We start from the raw sequence: 27,323 nt of genomic DNA on the forward strand, positions 1-27,323 counted from the left end.
CTTCGTTTTCATCTCAAAAGCACACGCTCTCGTCTGTCTGTCTCTCCCTTTCTATGTCTCTCTCTCTCTCTCTCTCTTCCTCTGGCTCCCTCTCTCTCCATTAGTATCCATTGTTCTCTCTCTCTCTCTTTCTTTCTGTCATTCACTCCCTCGCGTCACACAGACACCAAATCGATAGAAAGGCAAAACGCAGATGGGAGGTCGTTTGTGAGCGCTGACGGCACGCATGCCGAGAAGCAGCAGACGCGATCGCGTTCTCCCGCACACAGCGCCACAAACGGGACAGCGGCTATGTAAACAAACACACACCCACATATGCTTTGACAAACGGTGCTCTCTCTCTCTCTGTCTGTACTTGGCCGACGTTGACCTGAAGCCCCCCTGAGCTGGTCGACCGACGCGGGACAGCAGGGAACGGCTGCCTCCCCGCGGCTGTGTGGGACGCAGCCCGGGAAGGAGATGCTGCGTTTGCGTGTGCTGACGGAGGTGCACTTCACACCGCAGCCGCACATAAACAAGGCACAGGAATGGTCCCGCTTGCGCACACGCACACACACACACACACGTCTCAGTGGCAGCAACGTCTACAGGAAAAGTACACGAGTCCGCAACGATGCCAAAAGCCAGACAAAAACAGACTCACATCCAGAGAAATAGCAGGAGGAAGGAAGGAAACCTTCACTTACGGAATACTCGATGGTCCCTTTGGGGCGCTGGAAGGACATGCGTCGGCCATCCTTCTTGTCGGGGGTCTTCTTCTGGCCGGTATCTGTAAGCAGGCGAGGCAAGGTGCGCATTACGTTCATTCTCCTCTCAGCTTGTCACAAGCTGCCGCTCTCCCTGCCTCGTGGCGAGACAGCTCATTCGTCAGCGGCAGGGGAATGGTTCCTGCCAGCCACAGAGCGCTGCGAGGCGAGGCGATCCTCTCTCTCTCTCTCTCTCTCTCTCTCTCTCTCTCACTCCACCTCCCGCTCCCTCCCTCCCTCCCTCCCTCCCTCTCCACAATGACAACAGCAGGCGTCTTCACCTTGCTTATGCCTCCTGCTGCTTCTGTCTTGCGGACTTGGACCACCCCGACCTCCAGGAAGGGTGGCCAGAGCTGAAAGTGTGTGTGTGTGTGTGTGTGTGTGTGTGTACGTGCGTGCGTGCGCGTGCATACGCACACGTTCACACGCATGCGCGAGTAATCCTTCACAGCACTGGGCTTACTGGGGAGGTTATCTGTAGCTGCTAGGTGGAGGTGTGTGTGTGTGTGTGTGTGTGTGTGTGTGTGCGCGTGCGCGTATACGTGCTTTGTGCATGTGTGTATGTCTGCAAGGGTTGTGTGTGTGTGCATAGACTGATTGAACGGTGTTAGGAGGTACTTGACGTGCTCGGTTTGCCAGCACGGGGCAGAAGCAGGCCGCGGGCTAACAGGTTTCTCACTTGACTTTGGGGAACAAAAGAAAGGCTCCGCTGGGGAGGCGTGAGTCATACACTGGCCCAGCTATTTCTGGGGACTCTGGATCCATCCCATCCAGGAGACGGCACAAAGCAAAACCAGGACACCTGCTCTTCTCAGATCACAGCTCCGTAAGCAAAGATGAGCAGACACGAACATTCTGGGCAACTACTAATAACCCACACACAGCTGCAGATTTCTTATATTAAACATCAATTAGTGACACATTAATTCTGTAATCTCAGCTTTAAGTAAAAGCAATTCGTTCATTAAACATGATTTGTCTGTAGTCTGAAGTCAGTATATGGAAGACCCTGCGGGTTTAGTCAGTTTTATGTGGCATTAAATTCTAGTTGAAGAAAGGTTACCTATGCATTTATACTTTGGGAATCCCAAAGATTACAAACAGGCATATAAGAGGCTGTAGATGAGAGAGAGAGCGAGAGAGAGAGAGAGAGAGAGAGAGAGAGAGAGAGAGAGAGAGAGAACAGCAAGAAAGTTATTTGGAAAAACATCCTTACTTTCATCAAAATATGTGTGTGTGTGAGAGAGAGAGAAATAAACCTCTTCATATGTTGGGGTGGAAACAGCCTCATGGGGAAAACAATGAATTTAATATGTTTTAGTGGCACAGGGAGACAGGCTCGGGCCAATGAGTTGGTCGCACTGCCGTACCCGAACATTCTGGCAGCCGCCAATCACCCCCATCCCCCACTTGCCCTTTAACAGACACCAGAGACCATGCCTGCCACAGCGGGGTGGTGTATGGGTCGAAGGTCAGCGCGCTGGAAACCAGATCTTCTTCCTAATCCCCGAATAGATCACTAACGGGAGCGTGGCCCGGAGTCACTGCGTGGCGCGACATAATTAGCATAAACAGATAAACATTTGCCTTGGCCTACTGGGCAGACATGAAAGCGACTCAGACGTGTCTGCGCCACATTCACGGAGCTAAACAGCGCAGTCTGTCTCTCTCACACACACAAGCACGGCTCCTGTACCTCGCAGGTAACCGCCCCCTCTTGCTTGAAAGGCTCGTTGTCTGCGCCTCGGTCCGAAGGCCGCGACTCTTAAAGCAGCGCGGGAAAGGTCGGAAGCTCGCGTTTATTTTGGGGTTTAGCTGGGGCAACCCAGTCTGTTTGTACGGATTTAAATAAACAAATATCATGAAAAATAAACACAGATATTCCTGGTTTTAACATCGCTGTTATGGTTTGCAAGTCGTTTGAGGCTCCAGCGTCTTGCTAAGCTAATGTTAGCGTGGTGTTGCGCGAGCCATGTCAAAACAGACAAGCGGTTTCTTCTCGGAGAATGAAGCGTATCCCTGGCTCCTGATGTTCGGTGCTTATCGTCGACCGTCACGGTAGGATATCAGCTTTATGCATAGCAGGCTATGTTAGTTATATAGCTAGTTAAGTGTTATTTAATGAATGTCATGAAATGTATTTGTCTTTTTCCGGTCCATGAACTTAACCGTTTTTTCTCCCATTAATTTTTGATCATTTCGTTGAGATGCCAAAAAGCTGAATTCCCCCCCCCCCCCCCAATACGTTACAGAAAAAAGAATGAACTGTTTGGAAGTACCTAAAGGGTAAAGAAGCTTCCCTAAACCCTATAAATTAAAAGATATTTTGAAATAAATAAGAGATAAATAATTATCATCATGGGAAGAGCTGTTGGGAGGTTCCTGGTAATGGTTGTTCTCTGTCGGAAAAAAAAAATGTATTGGATTTCCTTAGGCAAACTTGCAGTGAGTAAAGATTGTTATCTGTATGGGTCAGGGAAGAAGCGGAGTGTCCCTGTGTGAGGCAAACAAAGGCTTCTCTGATTGAGAAACAACCAGGCAATTTCGCTTTGGCAACTTGTTTCCCTGCCAGATGCAATAGCCCAACGGACGTTATTTTTAGTGCGCCCACTTATTCGCTGTTCAGAGTGGTGGCGGAAGCAAGCGCTCCAACATAATGAGCAGGTGGCGAGCGCACGCGCGCAGAGAACGAGGAGGGAGGCGGTCCATCTTAAGAAACGACGTCAAAGTGGGCCGCAAAGACTACGACCACTGCTTGTTGCTTTATTTAGACACAGAGTAAAAAAAACGAATAATAAAATAACCATTAAATAACCCCATCACCTTTCAAGTATATAGTTTATATCTTTTAAAATCTGTGAATTGCATTTAAAGACCTGCATCACTACCGGCAAAATATAGCCAAACAGAAACAAGTAAATAAAGGCCAATCAAATACTTCTACTGTCACACCATTTCAGCAGTCTTTTGTAGCCTTGAGGGAAAATGCACATATTTGCTCCACTGACTGTAGGGATGACTACACATTTCTGGGGTTTTCCCTGCTTTTCCCCAGCAACCGTGGCTCACCTAGGTTGAGCTGCTGAGCTCAGGTGTGTTAGGGTGCAGAAAAGGACATCGCATGCGTACCCCAGCGTCGGCGCTGAGAACAGCTTCAATGAGCGACTCCAGACAGGCCTTGGATATAAAGGTTTGATGCTGCTGAGAAGCCCCAAAAAGAGAAACAAAGTCTTTTTGATACACACAACGATATGTCAACCCTAAGTACCACTGAAAGAATGCCGAATGAAGAGAGTATAGTAAAAGGGTATTCAATGATTAAAAATAATATCAGAATGAGTCTAACTGGGCAAGCTCATCAAAGCCAAAAGTCAAATGGTGCTCTAGATGTGCTCCTCCGTGCAATCCCAACAGCTGTATCCTGATGGACATTAACCCCACTTTATCTATTGTCAGTCAGAATCTCAAATATAGACCAGAATATCTTCACACTGCTAGGACTTTGGCAAGTTTTCAGTTTGTGTAATTGTGTTGCACAGTGCTAACATGCCCAACCAAGTTGCTTCTGCTTGGTTAATGAGCATTTCCACACATTTCCAGTCTCATGCAACTAGCAAGGAAGTTTGACACTTGTTAACATCAGGAAATCTTTTTCAGAGTCTAGACAAATAAGTAACATCGTTTAGAAAATGCAGGTAGTGTAATCTTCATCTGAATCTTCCTTATGCCTAGTCCACACTAACACAGGTAAATTGGAAAACATTGTTTTCATAAATTTTGTCCATCCAAAACTGTTTTTTTTAACCACTGAAAATGAATCGCATCCAATGTGCTATTCTAAGTTGATAAGTCTGAGAATAAAGCTTTTGTGTTGTGTTGTGGATAAGGGAAAACAGCTTTTAGAAAACACAAAAAAAAAGGTGGAACTCATTATGAAGCTGTTTACTGCAGCTGGTATTTTAATGTCATGTTTTGTTGCTCAAGTTTGTCCAGACAAAGAAGTGGTTTGTCTTTTCTTGCCATATTCTCTACATATTGGTGGCAAAGTTTAATGTGACTGTCCCATGGCGAACATAACGTAGGAGTCATGCATCATTTTTGTGTTTTATTGTTGACACGGAACATCTGGAAAACATATTGAATAAACTAGTGTATCCAAAACAGTGTTTTCCAGTTTACCCATGCAAGACTAGGACTTAGTCTTGATCTTCATCTGCATCGGGCATTCCCCGATGAACTACGTAAAACAGTACAGTGTGGCAGATGCTTTACGCGACCCCTGACAGAAAGTGCAAGGCGAGCAAAGCTGGAACTCCCAATGTTGAAACCCCAAAAGCTCAAACCCCCAAAGCTGTCAATCATGGCCAGGCAGTGCAACCTCACCGCATAGAGCTTGGCCCTGGCCGGCCAGAATAGCTCACTGTGTCAGAGCCTTAATTCAGCCACCTTTGTTTAATTGCTCATTCTGGGAGATGACACAGTAAATGTGGGAGAGAGTCCCTGGGTGGACTCTCAAGTCCTTGACTGGATGTAAAACGCAGGACTCATAAAGCCTGGACCTGAATGCAGTAGCTACAGTTGTGTGTGTGTGTGTGACTTCTGCTGGGACAGCAGTTCAAATGCAGCAGTAGAGGAGCACCTGGGGTCGATAGGGCCTGCTTTTCTCCCTCATTAACACCCACCCCAGTGCAATTAATCAAGCCCTGATTGTGTCAGCGACTCGGTGAGTGTTACCTCACGCCTGGGCCTCTCATTAGCATGCGCACCAGGGTGACTCATCACACCCCGAGCCTCCCATCCACTTGGCGGTTGCTGCTTTTGCACAAGCTCTGCCTGGTTTAGAAACTGAGAATAACGACAGCTACTGTATGTCCATCCATCACGCACAACCAGGCTGCTTGGAAACTATCATCACTGTGCAATGCAGCAAGATACGTTTAACGGTCACGAAAAAAAGAAAAAACTAAGGAGACTGTGAGCTTGGACTGAGTTTCACCTTTTGTGCCCATGAATGTCTGAAAGGGGAAAAACGTCAGGAGAGAGACCCAGAATATCAGGCTATGGCCAGTGGCTGCTTGGTCTCGACACATGCCTGTAACCCCCCCCCCCCGCGGTGTGGGACACCAGCTGCTCTGCTTACAGCCCCCAAATCAACAGGAAATTACCAAAGTGCTGAGTTGATTTTAAGAAAGCACCCTGATACTTGTCCCTTTGCATTGCAGCAGTTTTCTCAAAAGGTCAAAGACCAGCCTTTGTGCATATGGGGAACATCAACCGCCAGAGGCCCCTGGTCCTGCCTCTTCCACATCCTCCTCCAGTTCTTCAACAGTGCGGGCGCCGATGTGCACATGTCCTCCAATGCCTTGCTAAAAGCAGCATGCGTGACAGTGACACATCGGACACCACACAAGGCACAGGGTTAAATATATCTGCATGATTGAACGGGTGCACACGGTTAGGGCCCCGCCCCCCACACTGACACATTGTATTATTCATCTCCCCCACGCAGATGCTGTTAACAGCGTTAGGGGGAAAAACATCTACAGAGCCAATCAATCTGGCCACGTGGAAGGAAGAAATGAACAAGTCAAGGAAGGGAAACAAACCCAGCTCCGGGAGAAGCCACTGGCTGAGGGTTCAGACACGAACCCTCACACACGAACAAACACAGCAAACAACCTCCAGGACTCCAGTTTGGAGTTTGCTGGATATCAGGGCAGGGGCACGGGGTCACATGTCAGAAGGTGTCCAACCTACCCACCGCTTTGCTATTTAGTCCAGACAAGTGAGAAGACGAGTGAGAAGAAAACACTACCATCGGCTGTGCTGCATGACTGGGGCCTGAAGTGGAAGCAGGCCAAACCCAGTCTACCTCCAACATGCTCTACAAGCATACGAGCTTCTGTTTCACTCACTGTGGTTTGCTTTTAAAGGCTAACCTGGCTAACAGCGAGCAGAAAATGGGACTGTTTATGGTTTTACTGACATTGCTTTGCATAAGTAATCACCCCCTTGAACATTTTCATATCTTGGTGGTACATCTTGCAACTGAAATTAACTTGTTGAAGTGTGAAGTCAAAATAATTATAATTATTTAACTTATCCATACATAAAAAAACCAAAAATAAATAAATAAATAAAATAAAATAAACCCCATAGAAACTGATAAGCATAAGTATTCACTAAGCATGAGCATTGCTGTGAACACAGTTAAATTAGTTCTGGTGCATTCACTTGCCATCAGAAGCCCCCTAATAAGTTGGGTAGAGTACAACTGTGTGAAGTTAATGTTGGGAGCAGACTGCATAATATTTTTGTCTTTCATGATGGTCACTACCATGTTCGCTATATGTAAACAGAAGTCCTCAGAGGGAAAAAAATGACTGGGTTTTGGGAATCGCATACTCTAATTAATAAAGAGGAAAATATGTTTTAAAATCAGGTGGTTCCACAATCACTATAACTGAAATCATCAACAGCATCTCTCTCACTTCACTGTGTTTACATACTTGTGCCAGACAGCAGTCTGGTATCCTATTGGTCAAGGAACACGTCGTAGGAGAGAAAACGCAAAAAAAGTGAGAAAACACAATGTTCTGACATATAAGATTTTCTGTTATTGCTGTTCTTTGATTTTGTTGCACTACGAGGCCCGTTCCTTGTTATTGACACTCATAATGCATGTAGTCTGATTCCTGCATAAGCTGTCATATGATCATAATAGAAGTACACCTTGACACCTTGTCCTGAAATGTACCAGAGTTTGAGAGCACACCTACACAAATGTCATAGAGCTATTGAAATATGTCCAAGACAAATGTATGTTAAAGAGTATTAATCAGGGTGTGGTTATAAAAAAAAAAAAACTTTGAACATTCTTTGGCATACTATTAAAACCATTATTAAATGAAAGGAATATGGCACATTTATGACTCAGGCCATTATATGTCTTGTGATTAAGGAGGGTTGTAATCAGAGGAGCAACCAAAAAGCTTGTAGTTGACTCTGAAGGACCTGCAGAGATCCGCGTCTGACATGGAAAAACTGCACAGGACAACTATTCCCCAGAAACTAATTTCCCTAGAAATGGTGGGAACAAAAGAGTTCTCATCAACCTGAGATCACCATGGGCAGTGGTAGCTCAGTGGTTAAGGTACTTGAATCAGAAGGTTGCTGGTTCAAGCCCCACCGCTGCCAAGTTGCCACTGTTGAGCCCCTGAGCAAGGCCCTTAACCCTGAAGTTGTACTCAGTCATAATTCTAAGTCTCTTTGGATAAAAGCATCAGGTAAATCTGTTGTCAAATATTCAAATTGTAAATAACCCAGTTAAGTTCAATTTTACTCCACACTGTAACACGACAAAACGTGAAAAAAGGGGTGTTTGTGTGAGACTTGAGCAAGGTGCTGTCCATAACACCAACTGTCTCCACTGGCTATCAGCAACACCAGCATGTCTGGTCACACTGTTAACGCACAGGAGAGTCTTGTGAAAATCCGTAGGAGAGTCTTGTGAGAATCCGTAGGAGAGTCTGCAGGAGCGAGACAAACCCAGACCTACAAGAGGACAATGACATGCCGGTGGCTGGGCCTTCTTGAGTTCACCTGCTTCACTATCTGCATAAAATCTTGCATGCGTGTGTGTGTGTGTGTGTGATAGAATAGGTTAAAGTCCCAAACTTTTGTAATTCAGGCTGATAGACGACTCCCGTGCACCTCATTCATCTGTGAGGATGAGGGTGTGTGTGTGTGTGTGTGTGTGGGGCGGGGGGGGATGAGGACAACATGCATCCATGTCTACAACCCTCACTGATGCCTACTAATTGTAGGTGCTGGCAACTGTTCAGTCACTTCTGCTTCCAGCCTCTCTAAAGGAGATAACCAGTTCACTTCACTCCATGTCCCTAGGTGCATTTAAATAAATGGCTGAACCTCAGTTAAATTCTCATTTCCCAGCAGGCATAGAGTGCAATGTATGCAACCACTAGGGAAGATCTGATAATGTTTACATTTTCTACACAAAAGAAGTGAGAAATTCACTGATCCTAAGTGCTAAAAAAAAACGCACTTCCTGTAGTTGCACAATAAAGTGTGAGTATTTACATAGACATTCCACCAGTCAACATTACACAACACTAACCACACAACAGCATGGTGATAACAGCTTTACTCATTTGCACAAGCACATTTGTGCCCTGTCTGTGACTTTTAAATAACTTTGAGCCTTACACTGCTGGAATTTATGCCAGAAAAAAAACAGTAAAACCAATTAATCCTAAATCTTCTGGGCGAGTCGAGACCAAGAATATTTACTTTCAATTCTGTGACACCACTGTTAGAACCTTCTTCCCATAAATATGGTATTTGTGTCCTTGGTTGCTGCTCGAGTCTGTGATAAAATAGAGGCCTTTTTAACATTCACAGCCATTTGTAATGAGTGAGGGTCTTGCATTCCTGGTCCAGACTCCTGGAAGCATTTCCCTCGCAAGTGAAAGCCACACGTCTCTTCCTTGGTCTAATTAACCTGCTTTCCAAAATCGCCAATTACTACACAGCAGGAGGGAGCTGCCGCTCATTCTTTGCTTTGTTTTTTTAAATCCTGCTTTGTTGAAATTGATTTTTTTTACAGCAGTACATAAATATTGTACTCGGTCGTCAACAGATGAGTCTGTGCTCTTGTCGAGGCTGCGGGAGTTTGCAGTTGCGGCCGCTCTCACTGGAGAGTCTCCAGGCCGGGGCCGATCTCTTTAAGCAGGAATCAGGTGGGTTCTAGCAGGAATGGGGCCCTGTGCGGGCAGAGACCTGGCTTCCTGGGAATGAGAGAAGAAGGCCTCACACTGCCAGGGAAGGCTGGTGAGAACCTTTGAACTCTTATCGCGCTACACAACGTACCGACCTGTCTGGCACTTGCAAGTGGTGCCGGAGTTGATTTGCATATGATTTGCCAAGGCACCTTGGCATGATTCATCCTCTCTGGTGCTGGTCACCAAAGGTGAATGTTAACTAGACATGTGCTCAGTCATTGATATTTAGCTCCTAGTTCCATTTTTAGGTTTAACTGCATTTTGTTCTTTTGGGGACAGGACCACTTTGCTGTTGGCTTTTTATTTATCAACTTACTTTGGACCAGAAGTATCACACATGCACTTACATTCTTACATTCAAACTTACATTCCTATGTTACCACAGTCAGTAGTGCATGCCAAGACATCTACAAGTGCATGTGTCTCTTTCTGGGAGGCACTTTTAGCTTCTAAGTATCAAATTAGTTATGGCTTTAGGCCAGTCTGCATGTCCATTGGTCTGACGTGTAGCGTTACGGGGACATGTACAGTGAAGTGGCAATTTATGTATAGCGCTTTTTACAACACGCGTTGTCACAAAGAAAATGTTTAATCAGCAAGCCAGTGGCAACATTGTGGTCGTTTGTTATGCAAACATTGGGCTTATCAAGTGACAAATGCATAGGCGGAGGAGGTATACAGTAACACTCGGGAATCTTAAGACGTTATTCCAGAATGGTAAGCTCGGCCCGTCAGCCTGTGCGTATGGTAGCATGAATGTACCACTGTAGTGTATAACGACACTATATAGATACAACCCTTCGTGCCGTACTTTAGCAGGCAACATGCAGCCCCACAAAACTGCTCAGACGCAGCCACCATGCTGTCGGTCAACGGACTTTGACTACCCGCAAACTTTCCCCACATCCCACTATACTACAATAATACCATACAAACGCGCCAATTGGTCCCTCGCACTTGCACTTTGGAGTACAGCCACGTCGCCTTGTCCGTTTCCACGCTTGGTAAAGAAAACTTTAGTGCTTCAAAAGACGTCTGGAATGCCTTAGTCCTGCCCCATTCGAGTTCAAGCCATAAACGTATGAAAACTAATAAACAACATTTTGCCAGTGTCAAACCTGTATCGCGTGTCTCGGCACTTCTGGACTCGAATGACAGTTCGGAATCTCGCGCCGCTGCAGGCCAGATTCTATTAGAAATCGCGTATCGGAAAGCTCGCGCACTGTTGCCCGTCAACGACCAGATGTAGTCCATTTTCCCGTCGCTTCCACACGACACTGGGAACCGGTAGGCTAACCGAAAACCGTTGACGAGATCGCGGCGTTATGCGGCGAAATGTCAGCGCACACAGAACTAGGAACCGAAAGAGACAACAAACTGCAAAACTTTCTGTCCCCCTCTGGCGTCAAAGCAGCGCGCTGAACTAACCCTTTCGTTGCAAAACAGCACGCAGTGTTTCGCGGTACCTTTACGTAGGAATCCAACCAACCGCACGTTGCCTACTCAAGGAGGACACCAAATCGAAAAGTTTATTTTTTTTTATTAGTATTATATAATATAATGCATTGGATAATTTTTTCCCCGAACATGCCAATGACTATACATCGCTATTGCTTTAATAAATTCGGCACGTAGCAAGATTCCTTTTAATCAGCTTTTTTTTCTGCCTCTCATCACGAACCAGAGAACGAAACACCGTCGTCAGTGCAATCATTGCTATGCCGTATGCCTAACAGCACCTTACTGCAATCCAAAGTGCACTCGAGTTGGCCTCACCAGATCAGAGCGCTCGATGCGCGTCCACCGTAGGCACGCAGGAGGTTGAAACCTCGAGCAGGTCTTAATGCAGCAGAGGGTTTATGTACTGGGAGGAACAGAGCCCCATGCGTTATTCATAAGGGATGATACTGGAGAAAATTGATAGGAGGAAAAAAATAGAATAGACTGCATACAGCATGATTTCTACACTAATGCAAGAAAACAAAAACAACCCCCCCCCAAAAAAAATGACAGTATAAGTGTAGTGTAACAGGAATTTGTAACCTTGATGGAAAGTAGAATCATGGTGGCCACACGTTGCCAGGAGTCTCCAGCCTCAGACAGCTTCCTCCAGGCCCAGGCTAGCTGCTCCATGTTGCTTTGTTTATATGCACTTGGTGAAGAAGAGAAATTCAATGTGGCTAAAAAAATAAGTCAGGAATGTCTTAGTCTTTCTCTGTCTATCTGTTACAGGCCAGGGCAGGTTGTCCCAGGCCCAGGAGTATTATTTGGGTAGGCTGTTCCAGGCCTGAGAAGGTTGCTTGGGCAGAACTAGGAACCAAGATAGCCACAGTTCCAGGCCCAGAGACACCAGTAGCTATATACCAGTCAGCATTCTCGCCGTTCATCAAGGATTAAAGTCAAGTAGTACAAACAAGTAATTGTATTTATGGCACCAATTAGATCATATCCCCCTAAAGCAGAAACCAAAACACTTCACACACACACACACACACACACCATAAATGGACTCTGAGGAGAAAAGGAATGGATGAAATCATTTCAACACATTCAGAATCACAATAATATTTCAACCCACTTACCGCGTGGAGGGTGACTAATCAGTGAAAGGGCCATTCTATAACTATCTATACCTCTCATAAAATGTGAGCAACTGCTGCTTGCTAAGACTGTTCAGTGTTTTTTTTTTGTTTTTTTTTAAATCATCATGTTAATTACATCCCATGCATTTCCTGCAGAATTTAAACCATCCTAAAATTCATAGCACACAGGCGTCTCCCCCTCTACTGGTGAGCTAGAATATTGCGGGCAGCTAGATTCTGGAACCACGGTTTAAAGCCCATATCTAGGAGTCAGTCCAGTTTTCTTTAACAGTGCAACAACATAAATCAAGGCAAAAACAAGCAGAGATGTATTTACTATGCTATGTAGTAATAAACACACTCACAGCTATTTACTGCTATTTACTGAGGCTGCTGCACTTTTTTAGTAATTAGTGACTTGGCCCGGAAACCTTCGGCGAGAGTGTTGCCAACATGGCAGGTATTAAAAAACAACTGCAGAGATTCACCACTCGGAGCGCATTATCATTATGGAAACACTCGGCCGGTGGATTATCGGAGAGTCTGAGGCCAACATAAAATATTAGAAAAGAATTGTAGAAAACACATGACTGAAACTTGGTAATGAGGAAGCGGCAACCATATAGCCTGAAGCAACAGGAAGTGCAGCAGGCCAGACTTGGAGCCCAAATATGGCTGGCGAAGGCAGGGCTTAAAAGCTCCCCAGTCTTCACTGTGACCTCACAATTTGGCTCGTGACCCAGCCGGATCTGCGGAGGGAAGCTGAGAGAAAAAAACTTTTTTTCAAGCCACTAAAGGTTGCGTGAGGGCCTCCATGTGCTGTTATGTGTGCACACCTGAACAAAAATGTCACGCAGTGTGCTAGTCCAGTCATCCATTACAATCTGGACTCAAGGAACTATCCTGTTTCATATCAGCAGGGGGGTGGGAGGGGGACGACTGGCACAGAATGGAAGAGAGAGTGAGAGAAAGAGAGGGAGGAAAAGAAAGGAAGACAGAGAGAGACAGAAAGAGAATGAGAGGTAAACATTCACCTACACAACCCTCCCTGCCCATACACTGGGACACCCAGACCTGCGTAAGATCTTAAAAGGTCTTTGATTAGGAGTTCTCAGTAGGCCCCATTGTAATTAAGGCTCAGTCTGAGCTGACCAGTCCAAGCTCTCTCTGCTGATTCCAGAGATGAGGAAATAAAACCAGCCTTAACAGCACAGGGAGACTAAAGCAGACCTCCACCCCCCTCCCTGTTCCACTCCTATCAATCCCAAATACTGCAGCTTTCCCATGATGCCACTCTAACTCTCACTCGGTCCGATGTGTGTTAATGGACTCTTTAACTAAAGTCCTACTGAGTATAATTCATTCATCTTGCGCTGCAAATGGCTGGATAAATGAGCATTACGTGGTTTGTGCATTGTGTTCTTTAATGTATTTATAACTTGCAATAGCAAAAGGATGGATAATCCATTGGGGAACTATGGGGTATAAAAATCAAGAATTATTTGCGCTGATCTAGTATAGCGATATAGTTATAAGAATGTAATCACTGGAATGCAAAGTGCAGTCATTAGCAGAGTTCAGCATGCTACAATAGCGACTGGGGAAGGGGTCGTAATATCAGCTACACAGCTGACACATTTTTAATGGACATGTTTAATGAGAATGTTTAATGGAACTTTGTTCTGAAGGGGACACATATTTTTACTGGTGAGAGGCTGGGACAGAACGCAGAGCTGGATGTTGGGGAGAGAAGGACTCTGTTGCGGCTGTTACCCGCTTCCAGCCTTAATTACACACTATGTTTAATCCTCAGAGGAAGAAGGATTTTATTATAAACCAACAAAGCCCACCCCATCAGGGACAACACACACACACACACACACACACAAACATTATATAATCAGGGAGCACACTTCACACACACGCAAACATTTAGCATGATCAAAAAGCATGCTGCACACACACACACACACACACACACCCCGACAAATTCACAACCACCACCACCATGAAGACAAAGCAGCCAGTAATGAACCATTGTGGTGAGCTTTTCACGGTTCACTGGACCAACTAGCCAGAACACACCAGGCCCCGTGCACATGTGCACTTTGCAGAGGGGGCAGCCAAGCACTCCTGATGCTCCCAACATGAGAGGATACAGGCATGCGGATCTGGTCCCAACACTCATGGCTAATACAGTACCCAAAAAAGAAAGCAGCAACACTGGCAATTCCCTGCCTTTTTTTGGGCAACATTTGTAGGCTGTGAGGGTGAACCCATCTGAGCGAAGTGGTGGTGGTGGTGGGGGGTAAGTGTGGAGCACGTCTCCGCTGAAGTCCACGTCCATCCTGTCAGACGTGCTGGGAAAACCCCTCTGGGAGTCTCCCCCAGGGCACAGCAGCTTGGGGGCACAGCGAGCAGGCTGTCAGGGGGAGGCTCCTGCTTTGCGTCTCAGGTGTAAACCGAGCAGTCATATAATAGCCCGGATCGGGCTGCCTCGTCGGGAAAGTACTGCTTTCACTCCCCGCGTGCTGACAGCAGCGTCTAACAGATGATTATGTTGTCCAAGCCGCCACGGCAATTCATGAATATTCACAAGGCGAAAGGCAAGGAGGGAAGCTGCTGGGGCTGGAGCGATCACGGAAGAAGGGGAGGGAATGTTACGGTGCTTATGCGAGATACAGGACGAGCATCACCCACCTCTGCCCCGGCCCACGGGCCGGCGGCTTGCGCGAGGGCGTGTTCGAACGAGGCCGTTTGTTGGCCATGTGCACAAGGAGTGGTGGGCGTGGCTCTCCTCCACTTCTCCACCTTGACTGCTGGGGGAAGCTGGCCGGAGTGGTTTTAATGACACGCAGTTTCCGTCTTCTGGCCGATTGACCCGAGCGGTTGTTAGGCTAGCTCCGCAATTACCCGAAAGCCCCGTGACGGCCTTGGCCGATGAGACTGCGGAGACGCTGTCATGGGTGGTCAGCTGTGGGGGCCGTGGGCAGCGTGGACGCCTCACGGCTCAGTGTCCTAAGCACAATGGCTATACACCGAGCGGTTTCTGGTGATATTCGAGACAGGAAAGGGAGTGAAGACAGGGAGGAACACAAAATAAACCATACCCTCACACGCAGACAGGCCGACAGAGAGAGAGAGAGAAAATTCCAGAACAAAGATAATCGCATCAGAGACACTGAGCTATTTCTAGCAGATGAAACCCCCTCCGTCACACTGGATTGTGTTCAGGTCTGTATCAGAATATTCCCTCCCCCAGTCTCTCGCAGCCTTTCTGTTGAGGCGCTGAGTTTGCCTGTGCCATGGCTAGCCCTGCTTCCGGAGCACATGCTGCGAATTCAGTCTCAGCTGTGGCAGTGGATTACAGCGATTACAGCATCCGGATACACGTCCACCTGCCCCCATGGGGGGGGGGGGGGGGGGGGGGGGGGGGGGTGGTCCCACAGAGCTGCAGTGCATGGTCCCCCAGAGCTGCAACATGTGGTCCTGTGAAGGCAGCATGAGATCCAGCAGTGGCCTCACATGGTCCCACAGAATGGCACCACGAGGTCCCGATGGCAGGCTTCCCTTAAGTGCAGTCACTGAGCCATCACCTGCTGTTCGGCTTGCAGGCCTGAGGTCCTGCGTCTACACCGACCGAGTGAATTCGCCGCTTGTCGACTGCTCCCAACCCCCGCCCGGTGCCACCGAAAACGCTGACCCACCTCCTCCCGAGAGGTCGTCTCCCAGGTGGCCTCATTCATTGCCGGCTCCTTTGTGCCACTGCCCTGGGGCTCTTCTGCGCACAGAGTCCATTAGCGCCATCAATCCCTCCACACGCCAGCCCTCCCGCACGGCCAGCTCACCTCTGTAGACCCTGTCAGCAACATTTCACATATGCTGGTGTGAAGGCCGTATCTCCTCATGTGTTTTGGTTAAGCTTTTAGGTAATTAATTGTGACAGCCATACCGAGATCATTTTGCCAATTTTAGCAAATGACATTGGTGGGACAGAAAATTGTTTTATAGTAGATTGAAATTCAGAATGTGAATGTGAATATAAAAGAGACTAGGAACCCATTTGGACATACAGGACGGATTGTTGGTAGATTGGGAGCAGGACTCTAGTACAGAGAAACCGGGTTCCTGGCTGTATTAGTGGCCGTTTCCCTCAGCGTTGGAGGAGCATCCTGGGTGGAGGTACAAGACAGCACAGTGTAGCCACATAATTGTGGTGACGTTCATGAGACATCCCTCCCTCCCATAAGAAGTCCCTCCCATCAGGCCAGTTTATTATGTTCCAGGGTGGGCTGGGCAAGAATAGAGCAAGGTCTCGAGGAGAACAGTGTGTGTGTGTGTGTGTGTGTGTGTGTGTGTGTGTGTGTGTGTTCAGTTTGGAAGGTTGTTTGGGTGTAAGGTATGTAGGTGACAGACAAAACCCAATTCATCTTGTGTTGAGTCATTAACCTCTGCTGGGGGTTGGGGGGCTGTTGTTTCATTGCTTTCTCTTTGATAACAGACACGGTCATATATTCCACCATTATGTGAAGCCGCGGTGTGTGAATGGTGACGGCCGCAAGGCCGTCTGCTTTCATTTGGAGATGAAAGAAAACTGACAGGTGCCTTGAGATGGGGTGGCAGGGGGATAAGGCGCATGAGCAACGCTCGCCTCCAGCTAATCGCGCAAACGAGGGCGAAATTAAAAACTGCGGCGGCGCGTGACGGAAGGGTGGAACTCTCAGATCCATTCGACTGATTGAGGCGGCATCTACATATATTCGTTTTTGGGGCGAGGCACGCACTTCGCTCCGGCTTGGATTTGCCGGGCCTTTGGGTGACATAACTAACTCCTCAGGAGGCTTCCTTTATCTTCCCTGCACAGATTTCGCAAGACTTCTGGCTGCTTTGTTTCGCCGCCGCGCCTCTGTAGTGGAAAATGACTTCTGCGTTTCGGATATTACACAGCTGGAGGACACGGCGCTATTACAACCAGTCTTTGCATAATGAGCAAACGAGTATGGGGAAAACTCGCCACCGATCGCATGAAAACAGCACCTCATTTGGGGTTGCTTGGATGTAATAAATATTCAGAGTCAGTGATTTGGGAAGGAATACTGAACATTTAGCTGATATTGCAGTTATTTTACCTCAAAGATGCAGTCTGTTTTGTAACAGATTGAGTTGGATAAGTAGAAGAGGGAAGGAATATATTAGACGTGAGAGTTTATATAGTGGGCTTATTCGGTTGTTATTCGGTTGTTGGGTTCCTTTATCAGACTTCTGGTAAGCTTGTCTGTTTAAGCAGTGCTAATGCAAGCCCCGTTTGGGTGTCAATTATCATGTCAACTGAGGTGCATTACATAAAAAAAACCCAAAAAAAACCTAAATGTGTGCCTCAAGAGTGCATTTAACACAACCAACCCAACGAAATTAACAGTCCACCCACTGCGTTGTAATCATTCCTGGCAAACTGTTGTCCCCATGGAATTCGCTGTGAATAAGCATGAACCGCCGGGCCCCGACGGTCTGGAGAGCGGGCATTCGTCACGGCGGATGGGACGGAGATTTGGGCGGCAAGGGAAAAGCTGGGGGTGCTGCGTGAGCCGAGCTGCGCTATGCGGCGAACGCTCGGGGCATTGCAGGCCGGGCGGAAACTCAAACGGCCGTGGGTTCTCCGGGCGCTGCGTAGGAATCGATAGGCATGTCGGAGAGGCGCTGGGGAAACTGCTTACTCGTCCACTTAAGATCCCTGCAATCAATCGCTGCTCCAGTCCACAGCGGGACTGAAAGTGTGTCCAGGCCCGTAAGGACGGACAGTGCTCAGGCATTTAGAAATTGCGCGATTGAGTGGAACCCTGGAGAGTGCCTGTACGCACGCATGCGTGCGTGTGTGTGTGTAAATGAGAGAGAGAGAGAGAGACAGACAGACAGAGAGAGTGTAAGAGAGATATTAGAACAGACAGAGAAAGAACGATAAAAAGTGAGAGAGAGAGAGAGAGAGAGAGAGAGAAAGCGAGAGAGAGAGAACCAGTTGCCATAATTATAGGCCCAAGGCGATAAATCCAGCCTCACGTATCCCTCCGTGGGCACACGGCTGTAAATCCAGGCCTGCAAGCAAAGCCACGGCCAGGAAAGCAAACTGTTTGCCTTCTCGCCCCTGGACCACACCATGAATCTTTGAGGCGCGCAGCTCTTTGCTGTTGCCCAGAGAACATGGGATGTGTTGAGCTGCCAAATGCGGGTAAAGGAACACAGCGAGGTGCGTGGTGGCCACAGGGACCAATCAGACTGCGCAGTTCACACTGTTCCTCACAATCTTGGCCTTTGCGATACTGAAATTGCATAAGCAGATGAGCCTTCAACCAAATGACAATATATATTTTTTACTGCATGCGTAGAGGTTTTCTGACCAATGTGAGACACTCCAGGCGAGGATTCTGTGGGTGTTTAGTTGACTCACAGTGGTCCAGACGACCCATCAATTATAAATGCTTTCGGTTAAAATAATGCGGGACAATTTTATACCAAATCACATCAAGGGCTCACTGCACACTGCATTATACTGCAGACCAGTGGTGTATTATTCCACATAATCAAAACATTTAGAATAGTTACATGCAAATGATGTTTTAATTAGCCATGTGATATGGCGTAACATAATATTCCAACAATGCGGGGAAAATGTTGAATAAGTACAGAGATTGGAATTAAATATCTTTAGACATTTCTGGGTTACCTTTGCAGAATAATGCTGCCCCGTGTGACAAAACTGGAGTCCCCCCTCCCCCACAAGGGGAAGGCAACATATTGCCTCTCCAGACCCTGGTATGAATCATCTCCACTCATGGCCGTCTTTGGTAATATTTCAGTCAGCATCCAGCAATGGAGAGATGCGTCATCGTCACGCAGGGCCAGCGTAGTTTCTTTGCCTTACCAACTTACTATATTGTGGAGTTGCTTTGCGATTTAACCATATATTCAGTTAAAATGTAGAGAATTGTTATGAGAAAACAGGTCCATTTGTGGTAGGATGAAAAAAATGCAGACTGACAAAACAAGATAGCGAGTTGACACTGCGTGCCTGACAGCAACAGCAGCATCGTCACAATGGCGTGACTGCTTGCAGGGCAGGGGTGAAAGGTCACACCTCTCTTGGCACATCTCGCTCCCTTCTGTTTACAAGGCACACTGCTCCTAAAGGTCAGTTGTTCCACACGGCCGTGCACTGTAAAAACGGAATTAACACAAACACAAACAGACGTGCTTGCATACATGCGTGCACGCACGCGTGCACACACACACTCAGAGCAGTTTGTGGTCGTAGTGCTATGGACATGGAGGAGCTGAAGCATGAGGGTGGGTGTGTGTGTGTGTGTGAGAGGTTTCTTAGGGCAGACAGAAGTGCTGACGAACGCACTGTCCTTACCTGAGGCTCATCTCAAGCACAGCCACAGAGAACCTGTCTGAAGCCTGGACAATACTGTCATATAACACTGCTGGATACAAGAACTGCTGATCAGTGACAGACCCCTGCTGGACACTGCTGGGACCGACAGATACCAAGGTGTAGCTCTCAGTGCGTTTGTACAAGTTCACAAAAATGATGACTCTGCCATTCTAAAACCAAGGCTTACATAATCCCGCTGGCCACCTCCCCCGCACAAAAAAAGCAGAAAAAAGAAAGAAATTAAAACACATAATTCAAAACTCAATTTATTTTAGAACAACATGCACAAACGCTCCAAAAATACCCCTGCGGTACCACTAATGCTGAGCCAAAACCGAGCGAACCAGTCGCCACCGCTTTTTATTTATTGTCAACAAAACAATAATAAACGGCCGTTCTGGGAGAGGTGTTCCCTTAATCAGCACGGATATGTAGATCTTCACCAGGCTAGCACCCAGCACCACTGAGTCTAGCTGAGTGAAGAGTGCTGAGATGGAGCCTCCTATTAGTCGAGCTTGTAGAGCTTAGAGGAGGCTCATCTGTAGCGGTGTCCAGCTCCTGTAGGCAGTAGGCTACGATCACACCAGTGAGACGCCGTCCGTCAGAGAGCTAAACACTGCGGCTCTGGACGTCAGAGCTGACACCTCAGCAGCTCTGGATGTCAGAGAGCTAAACACTGCGGCTCTTGCCAAGCGAGGTTCTTTCGGATCACGGCCATTTTCCAGTTCTTTAGCGTAATGATCATTACCCATAAGGAGGCTGATGTGTCGTTATGTTGACACTGCCCCCACCCTCCACTCCCGAGTGAAGGATGACACGACTTTCCAGTGACACACCCCCTGGTGCAGGCACAAGTGACTGTCAATCACATTTTCCCCGGGGGGCCAGGGGCTGTGTCCCGTCTCCAGCTGATGTAGCACTGCAGGGAGCGGGGGGTGGGGGTGGGGGGTGGGGGTCAAAAATTGGTATTCGCAGGTTCTGCACGTGTTGCCAGCTACAAAGGCAGCGGGGGGAGCAGCACTCTCCCCACTTGAGGCAAAAACACAAGCCCCCTGGAACCGCTCATGTGCTCACCCATCTGACCGCTCCATTTCACGGCCTCAACCACTCCTGCGCTCTCAACAATCGCCCAGAGAGAAGCCCAGAGCCTGGTCTACGTGATCTACTTAGCCACTGGCAGATTCCAGCCAGAGAGCTGGGTGCGTGCGAGGTTGGCGCAGCTCTGGTGTGGGTGCTCACGTTATACAGCCGCCTCTAACCCCCCCGTACCCCAACTCAGATACAGCCAGTGTCATGGGTGTGATGTCTCAGGGAATAAGACTGCAGGGTCAAGCTGTGAAGGCCCCTGTTGTATGTAAACATGCTCAGCGTAAGACTGCTAATTAGCTTCTCTTAGTCATAACCAGAGGCTATGAGGAAAAGTACAAGACACAAAGGAGGACACGCAAGGGCGGACCACGTACGCTCCTGAAGAGGACATCCTCATATGTGTCATTTAGAGAATGTGAAGTACATGCTTGCATTACCAGATTCTTATGAGGATTATGGGTGACGTATACACACCCAGTTCACTCCCTCACTCTCTTGTAGTGCGTTCCTCTTCTTGCCGCCTATCTGCAGGTGGCAAGCCGTGACGTTGGCAGAGGAGCCTGTCACATCTGTAGGATCGGCGGGACGAGGAGCACGATTTCACCCCTCAGATGGGACATCTCTCCACTGCCCAGCTGTTGGGCTTGTCCACGGTGTCTCCAACCACTGCATCTGACCACTCTACCTCCTACAACTGCACCTCAGGTCAGACACTCTGACCATCCCAGGCCTGTTACGACGATGAGCTGGGCCCACGCGGCCCTCCAAGGCGGGGCCGAGAGAGGAGTGGGAGTTGGATGAGAACCAGCAGTGCGTCCTCTGCCGATACTGATGGAGACTTGGAGATTCAGGCAGGAGAAACCCGAGGTGGAAAGAGTTTATGTGCAGACACAACAGCAGAACAGGAAGTGGAGAAGTAGGGTAGAAGAGCGTGAAGGAAGGGCTGACAGTGTTCGTGTCAGAGAGCTAAATGCTGTACTTACACAAGCATTATGACACACACACACACACACACACACACACACAGGATTATAAAATTATCAGTTTCAAATGGCCCTTCATCTGTACTTCACAAGAGTAGGCGTCCATTGTTGCCTCGGGTTATGACAACTGCTATTTTTAGAAATACTGCATCCATTTACTGTCATAATAAGTAACACTCGGACTCATTTCTGTACTGTTGCAAAACAGACATGGTTGAGACTTGGTTTCAATACCTGTATGTAAAGAATGCATTTTCCTGTTGACATGTTATAAGCCATCTGGATACCCACTGTGAATAGCGGTTACGGTGTGTAGTGAAGACAGATCACATCGTGGTTGGGTAAGGCTGAGCTGTCTCACCTCCTGCCCATGGACAGAAAACAGGATCCCTGTGGTGTGACGACGCCTAGCAACACTGTCCATAAAATGCCACCAACTCAGGCTTGCCACCCCTGCCTGACCCTCTGACCTTTCCCTCCAGTCTTCCAGGACATTCTTAGTGTCATAAATCCACAGACTGGAATGCAGGAACCTTCTCCCAGCCTGGTTATACTCCTGGAACCATGACTCGAAATTCCATCAGACTTCAATTTACCAGGACATCCAAACATTTCTGTGCACATCCCAAGGACGAAGACACTTCCACACGAACGCATCTGCAGAAGCTGTCAATATGTACATTCAATTCTTTTCTCTTACAAAGGTACATTGTGCCAAATGAAGAGCAGAAATGCTGATATATATACACGTTTCTGTTCCCACAGGTTTAAGTTTAGCATGGTGTTCCCATGTCCTCAAAGGGTGCAATACGCTCCAGTAATGTCTGGTTATCTAGCGTAATCCTCAAATTGTGATGTCTATTCATTTGCATAATTTGTCCATTGTTTCCTTATTCTCTTCATTGCTTGTTCATTATTATTCATTATAATTAACTTCATTAAAAATGTGCTTACCTCATGCTTATCGTAAACAAAATCGTTAACCAAGTCAATTGTGTTTGCTAGAAATCTTCTTATATGAACCAATTAGACAAGTTATATAGATCAAAAGTTAGCAGTTTGTAGCTTCAAGATAGTGGGAAAGGAATTAAAATGATTGCGTAATCGCTTTGCATATTCCACGTGTGTGTATGACACTCCACCACTTCATAAACTTCATTCAAAGACTGTGAGGTTTGGAATAGTTTAAGAAATATGTTTGATTGTTTTACTCCATTTAATGAAGGTGACTGTGAACCTCCTTAGCATGCCCTAAAGGAATTTCCCCATCGTTAAAATGCACAAACTTTGATAAGAGGCATGCCCAATCCCTTGATGCATACCTGATTAAAAAAAGGGGTGTTGATAGTTTGAGAGGAGACAGAGGGGAAAAAAGGAAGCTTCTGCAAAGCTTACGCGAGAAGAAGCTAAGAAGTTTCGTTTGTTCCGAGGGACCGGGCAGACAGCTTCTCGCCAAGTCGATTAAAACAGACCCGAGTCATTTTAGTTTGTTTAATTCATCTTCAGTACTGGTTCATCTGAATTCGCCGATCACCTTTTTGGTGACCTACAGGCCCGCTCTTGATCAAGCAAACTCGTTTTTGTGTGCGCTGATGGAGACTGAGGTTTTGTTGTGCGTCTCTCTGACTGAGCCAGCTTTGGGAAACCGGTCCAGGGCTCAAGACCGAGCCGGGCCGTTTCATTGCTTGTGAACCAACCAAACTCTCCATTATCCGTTCAGATGGTTCGACGTGGTTGAAGCCACCCAAGCGTGGGTGAGGAGCTCATACGTTAATGTCTGTGCGTTAGAACTGGATGAGGTGACTTCTTTCACCCATCTGCTAAACAATGTTCAATTGGGTAGTTGATTTTTCTCACAGGTTAATAATAATCTTTAGTTATGTAATTTTTTAATATTTCATTTTTCTTCTTGTTTTAGCCACACTAGGCTCACCATTAATATTGTGTTGGATGATTTTGTTGTTTTTCTATAGCTCCATGTTAGAGGATTTGATACCTCTTGTCATTATTAACACATTTCTCAGTTTCCTTTATCTCCGATTACTCAGTAAACATATCCTTAGCTGCAGCGCTTGTGATTGTGAGCGGTATTCCAGCTAGACGGGAAATAATCACGTCGTCGCATTTGCTGCTTTTATGAGTTGAGGCCGAATTAACAATCATTAAGGAAATAATAATTAAAATGAATTCATTTTCCCTGCTAATCAGGGCAGTGCCCCCATTAATCCTCCCAATTTTGATGGTCAATTTATTAAGGTGTTAATATTGCTATAACTGTGTGAACTTAATAATGAGAAATAATGAGCTTCAGGTGTGTTTGTCAAATGCTTTCAGAAGCTTGTGAGGGGTGTCATGATTAATGAATGATTGAACATCCCATCAGTGACACCCACACTGATCACTCACCCGTGTCCCATTTGTGGGTTGTTACTGCTATGGTTATTGGCAAGATTCCTCCATGACTCAGACCAAGACTCCAATAACAACCCTCTCTAAGTGATGAGCTTTTGAGACCAAGATTAGTGTGCATTCACAGACCAACTGCAGACATCACCAATCAACTCCAGAATCCCAGTAATGCTAATGCAGGCCTTTAATCTTAATGAAATCTTAGAATTATGGATTATAGACTGCGCATCCAAAGTAGCGTGCCGTGACGTTAAACGCTTTCTGCACTGCAGACTGCCTGAAGCGCCGTGATGAGGAGAAGGAGCATCTCTGCCTTAATCAGTACAGCTGTTAATTTCCTGCCTTTGGAGCCTTCGGCTGTGGCCAGGTGCTAGAGACTGCCCTGCAGGAGCTGTCGTAGGCCTGTCAGGTGGGTTGGTAGCTGCCTGCGTCCTGCTGTCCTGCCTGAGCGCGAGCGTGTCCGCCCCCCAGCACCCGTTGCTAACTGAAAGGTCCCTCCCTGAAGAAGTCTAATTTCGCTCCGCTTTTGGTCTGATTCACTTCACTTTTGTGTACAAAAATACAGAACATAATATCTATTTTGCAGAATACAGAGGAGAGTGTGCTGAGAGAGAGAGAGAGAGAGAGAGAGAGAGCTGAGAGAGAGAGAGAGAGAGAGTGCTGAGAGAGAGAGAGAGAGAGAGAGAGAGTGCTGAGAGAGAGAGAGAGTGTGCACGTCACACTCCTGTTCTTCTGCCACTGTCTCTCCTCCATCAGGGGGCTTTCTTCCCGCTGCTAAAGCTCGGCCAGCTTCCTGATGGGGGAGCGGCGCCGCGGCGCCCCCTAGAGGGTCGTGTGCCGCCTGCCCATCTCCTCCCGCCTCCTCCCGCTTGCGCCGAGACGGCGGCGCAGCCGGCAACGCCTCCCCTCGCGCTTCCAGTCTGGAAAGAACGCCGTGTGTCCTCCAGTCGCACAACCACTGTTTGCACAGCAGACTCCATTGCGTAAGCTTCTGGTGAGCGTTTGTTTTTAAAAAGATTGGTCAGAGAACGATGTATGGCAGATACTGAGGTTGGAACAAAGTCCCTCGCTTCTGTTTTATTGTGCTATTAGTCCCTCATTTTGCACCACCATTTTGCTGTGTTTTCTATACACTTAAAAAAAATGTAGGCACTCATTTCAATAAAGTGGTTTAAATGCGGAAAAACGAGAAGTAGACGTCATTACCCACGCTGCCTCCAACTGCACGCATTTCTATTCATGGCTGTATAACACAGATCAATCACCTTAACACTACAGCAGTCTTACGCAACACTGCCTTACGTCGATTAAGGCGATGTCAGCCTTGTTATTTAATGCACCCTGAGCGCCTCTTTCCCAGTGTAGTCTGAGTCCCTCTAACTCTCCGCAGTACTGCACAGCTACCTACAACAGGCGAAAAGTCCTCGATCCTTCACACAACTGAAAATGATCTTCAATAAACAACAATAACAACAACAACAACTCCAAAGCCCTTCATTCCCTTGAGATGGGTGTGGTCTGGAGGCTCGCGCCAGGGCCAGGCATTAAAATGCAGCAGATGGAGCGGCTGGACGGCTTTAACGGCACCGCTGTCTCAGAGCCCAGGAGGGGGGCCCAGCACGGCGCCGGCAGCATCCAATGCGAATACATTAGTGCTCTCCTCCAATTAGAGGGATGAGTGCTCCGAGTGAGAGAGTCAGACTGCACTCCAACAACTTTCATTTTCTGCATTTATGTCCAATCCCCACAGTCGCTAAACCGTAAGACACAACATTCTGCCGTATTATTACAGGGCAATGTTACGCAGCTAATTTAACATTGCCTGAACCAAATGGCACAAAAGCACTTAATATGAAGGCAATATGAACGTACTTAACAACGGGTGAGACGGCGAAGCAATCCAAATAGCAGCCATTTACAACCATATGTTCTGTCTGCTACTGTCTCTTCAGTGCTACTTCAGTAATTCTCTTCCTCGCACACATCCTGCTTGATGTCCAGTCAAATCCCACGGACCTGGACCCGTACTCGGAATCCTGACAAACATAGTCCGTTATTGAGGCAGTTATGTGCTCCAAAACGGAAGGGAAGCAGCTCTCTCTCAAGTGAAGCGACCTCCCGGATCACTGATGAATGCTGTAACCAGACACCAGATATGTCCGAGGGCATTGCTCTGCCATAGTCATGCTTCCAGTGAACGGGGATTTCTTAACAGAAAACATTACAATGAACATAATCCCTAAAGGCTGTTTTATACCAGACGTGGTAACCTAAGCACGGCACAAGCAATATGTTAATGCTAATTAATGTAACCTTTGTTGGTGCATTTATGGTGTAATTTGATGGTATAACCGTTGGTCTGGTGCGATGATAAATATAATTGGATACCTCCTCTTCAGCTGGGCGTGAACAATGTGTTCCCTGTGTCATCCAATCGAAATGAAAAGTTTGATTGAGCTTCTTAACAAACTAACTAAACGAGTACGTGAGCAGAATATAGGCTAACAAAATGTAACTTTTTGTAGTAGTATGCAGTAAGTGAACAATACTCGGATGATGTACTGATGTACTACTACAAATATTCTAGTACATGAACAGAGCTTCGTGGTGTACTGCATCCTGCCATACAATGGTGGCAGAAAATCTTTCACAAGTGTGTGGAACCTTCGTACGTTCGCGTGACCTTGTAGTATGGTTTGCATTTTTCACATACTGGATACTATACTGCACACTACTACGGGGACCAGTATACACTATATATGGAGTACAGTACACAGTATGCAGTACAGAGTATGCAGTAAGCCATTTCGAACTTAGTCACGCACTGCATCACCCAAGTGTGATGGGACTGACGTGTCCCACTGAAAATGAATGGGATCAGACACCATAATGTCTTAAGAAACGGCTCATCTAATATGCCGTCACTGAAACACGCCCAGCTAGCAGGGGTGAGTCAGCACCATACCACGGTAGGTCATACTAAATGCTCAATTAACTTCACTTCTCCGTCAGCTGGGTACTTACATTGTCAGCATTTGGCAGACACTCTTATCCGACTTACAAATTACTTACAAATATATTTATCAAGACATCAGTATGCGCGTTGCGTAGGGTTGCTGCCTGTCCATTTTTCACTCTGTATGTCTCGTTTTGACTTCTATATGTCCTTTTTTTTTTTTTTTTTGCCATGTTCTCCCGAACTGCAGTGGGGTTTAGTTTGTCACTCCTCACTTTTTCCTTGTACCGGCAAAGTCAAATACAAAGTGCAGGTGGAAGACACCTTA

The 27,323-nt window shown here is 47.0% G+C and overlaps 1 protein-coding gene and 1 long non-coding RNA gene across 7 annotated transcripts in view; one reads left to right on the forward strand and one right to left on the reverse strand.

The window, feature by feature from the left end:
* Positions 1-27,323, reverse strand: part of oxr1a (oxidation resistance 1a) — a 106,340-nt gene that overhangs the window by 29,579 nt on the left and 49,438 nt on the right. For 4 of the 6 annotated variants that reach the window (XM_035525883.1, XM_035525886.1, XM_027009529.2 and 1 more), the window contains one exon: positions 687-769. In XM_035525883.1, the coding sequence (XP_035381776.1) occupies positions 687-769 (83 nt within the window). Of the gene's footprint in view, positions 1-686; positions 770-1,027; positions 1,122-10,665; positions 10,936-27,323 lie in introns of those variants that run through there. The other 2 variants (XM_035525885.1, XM_035525887.1) reach the window with 2 other exon arrangements.
* On the forward strand, positions 1,191-7,118 carry LOC118241283. Its single transcript, XR_004775966.1, has 2 exons — positions 1,191-1,572; positions 6,256-7,118. It is a non-coding gene; the product is annotated as an uncharacterized LOC118241283 (long non-coding RNA).

This window comes from Electrophorus electricus, chromosome 5 (genome assembly GCF_013358815.1).
Source record: "Electrophorus electricus isolate fEleEle1 chromosome 5, fEleEle1.pri, whole genome shotgun sequence".
In the NCBI taxonomy this organism is placed as follows: domain Eukaryota; kingdom Metazoa; phylum Chordata; class Actinopteri; order Gymnotiformes; family Gymnotidae; genus Electrophorus; species Electrophorus electricus.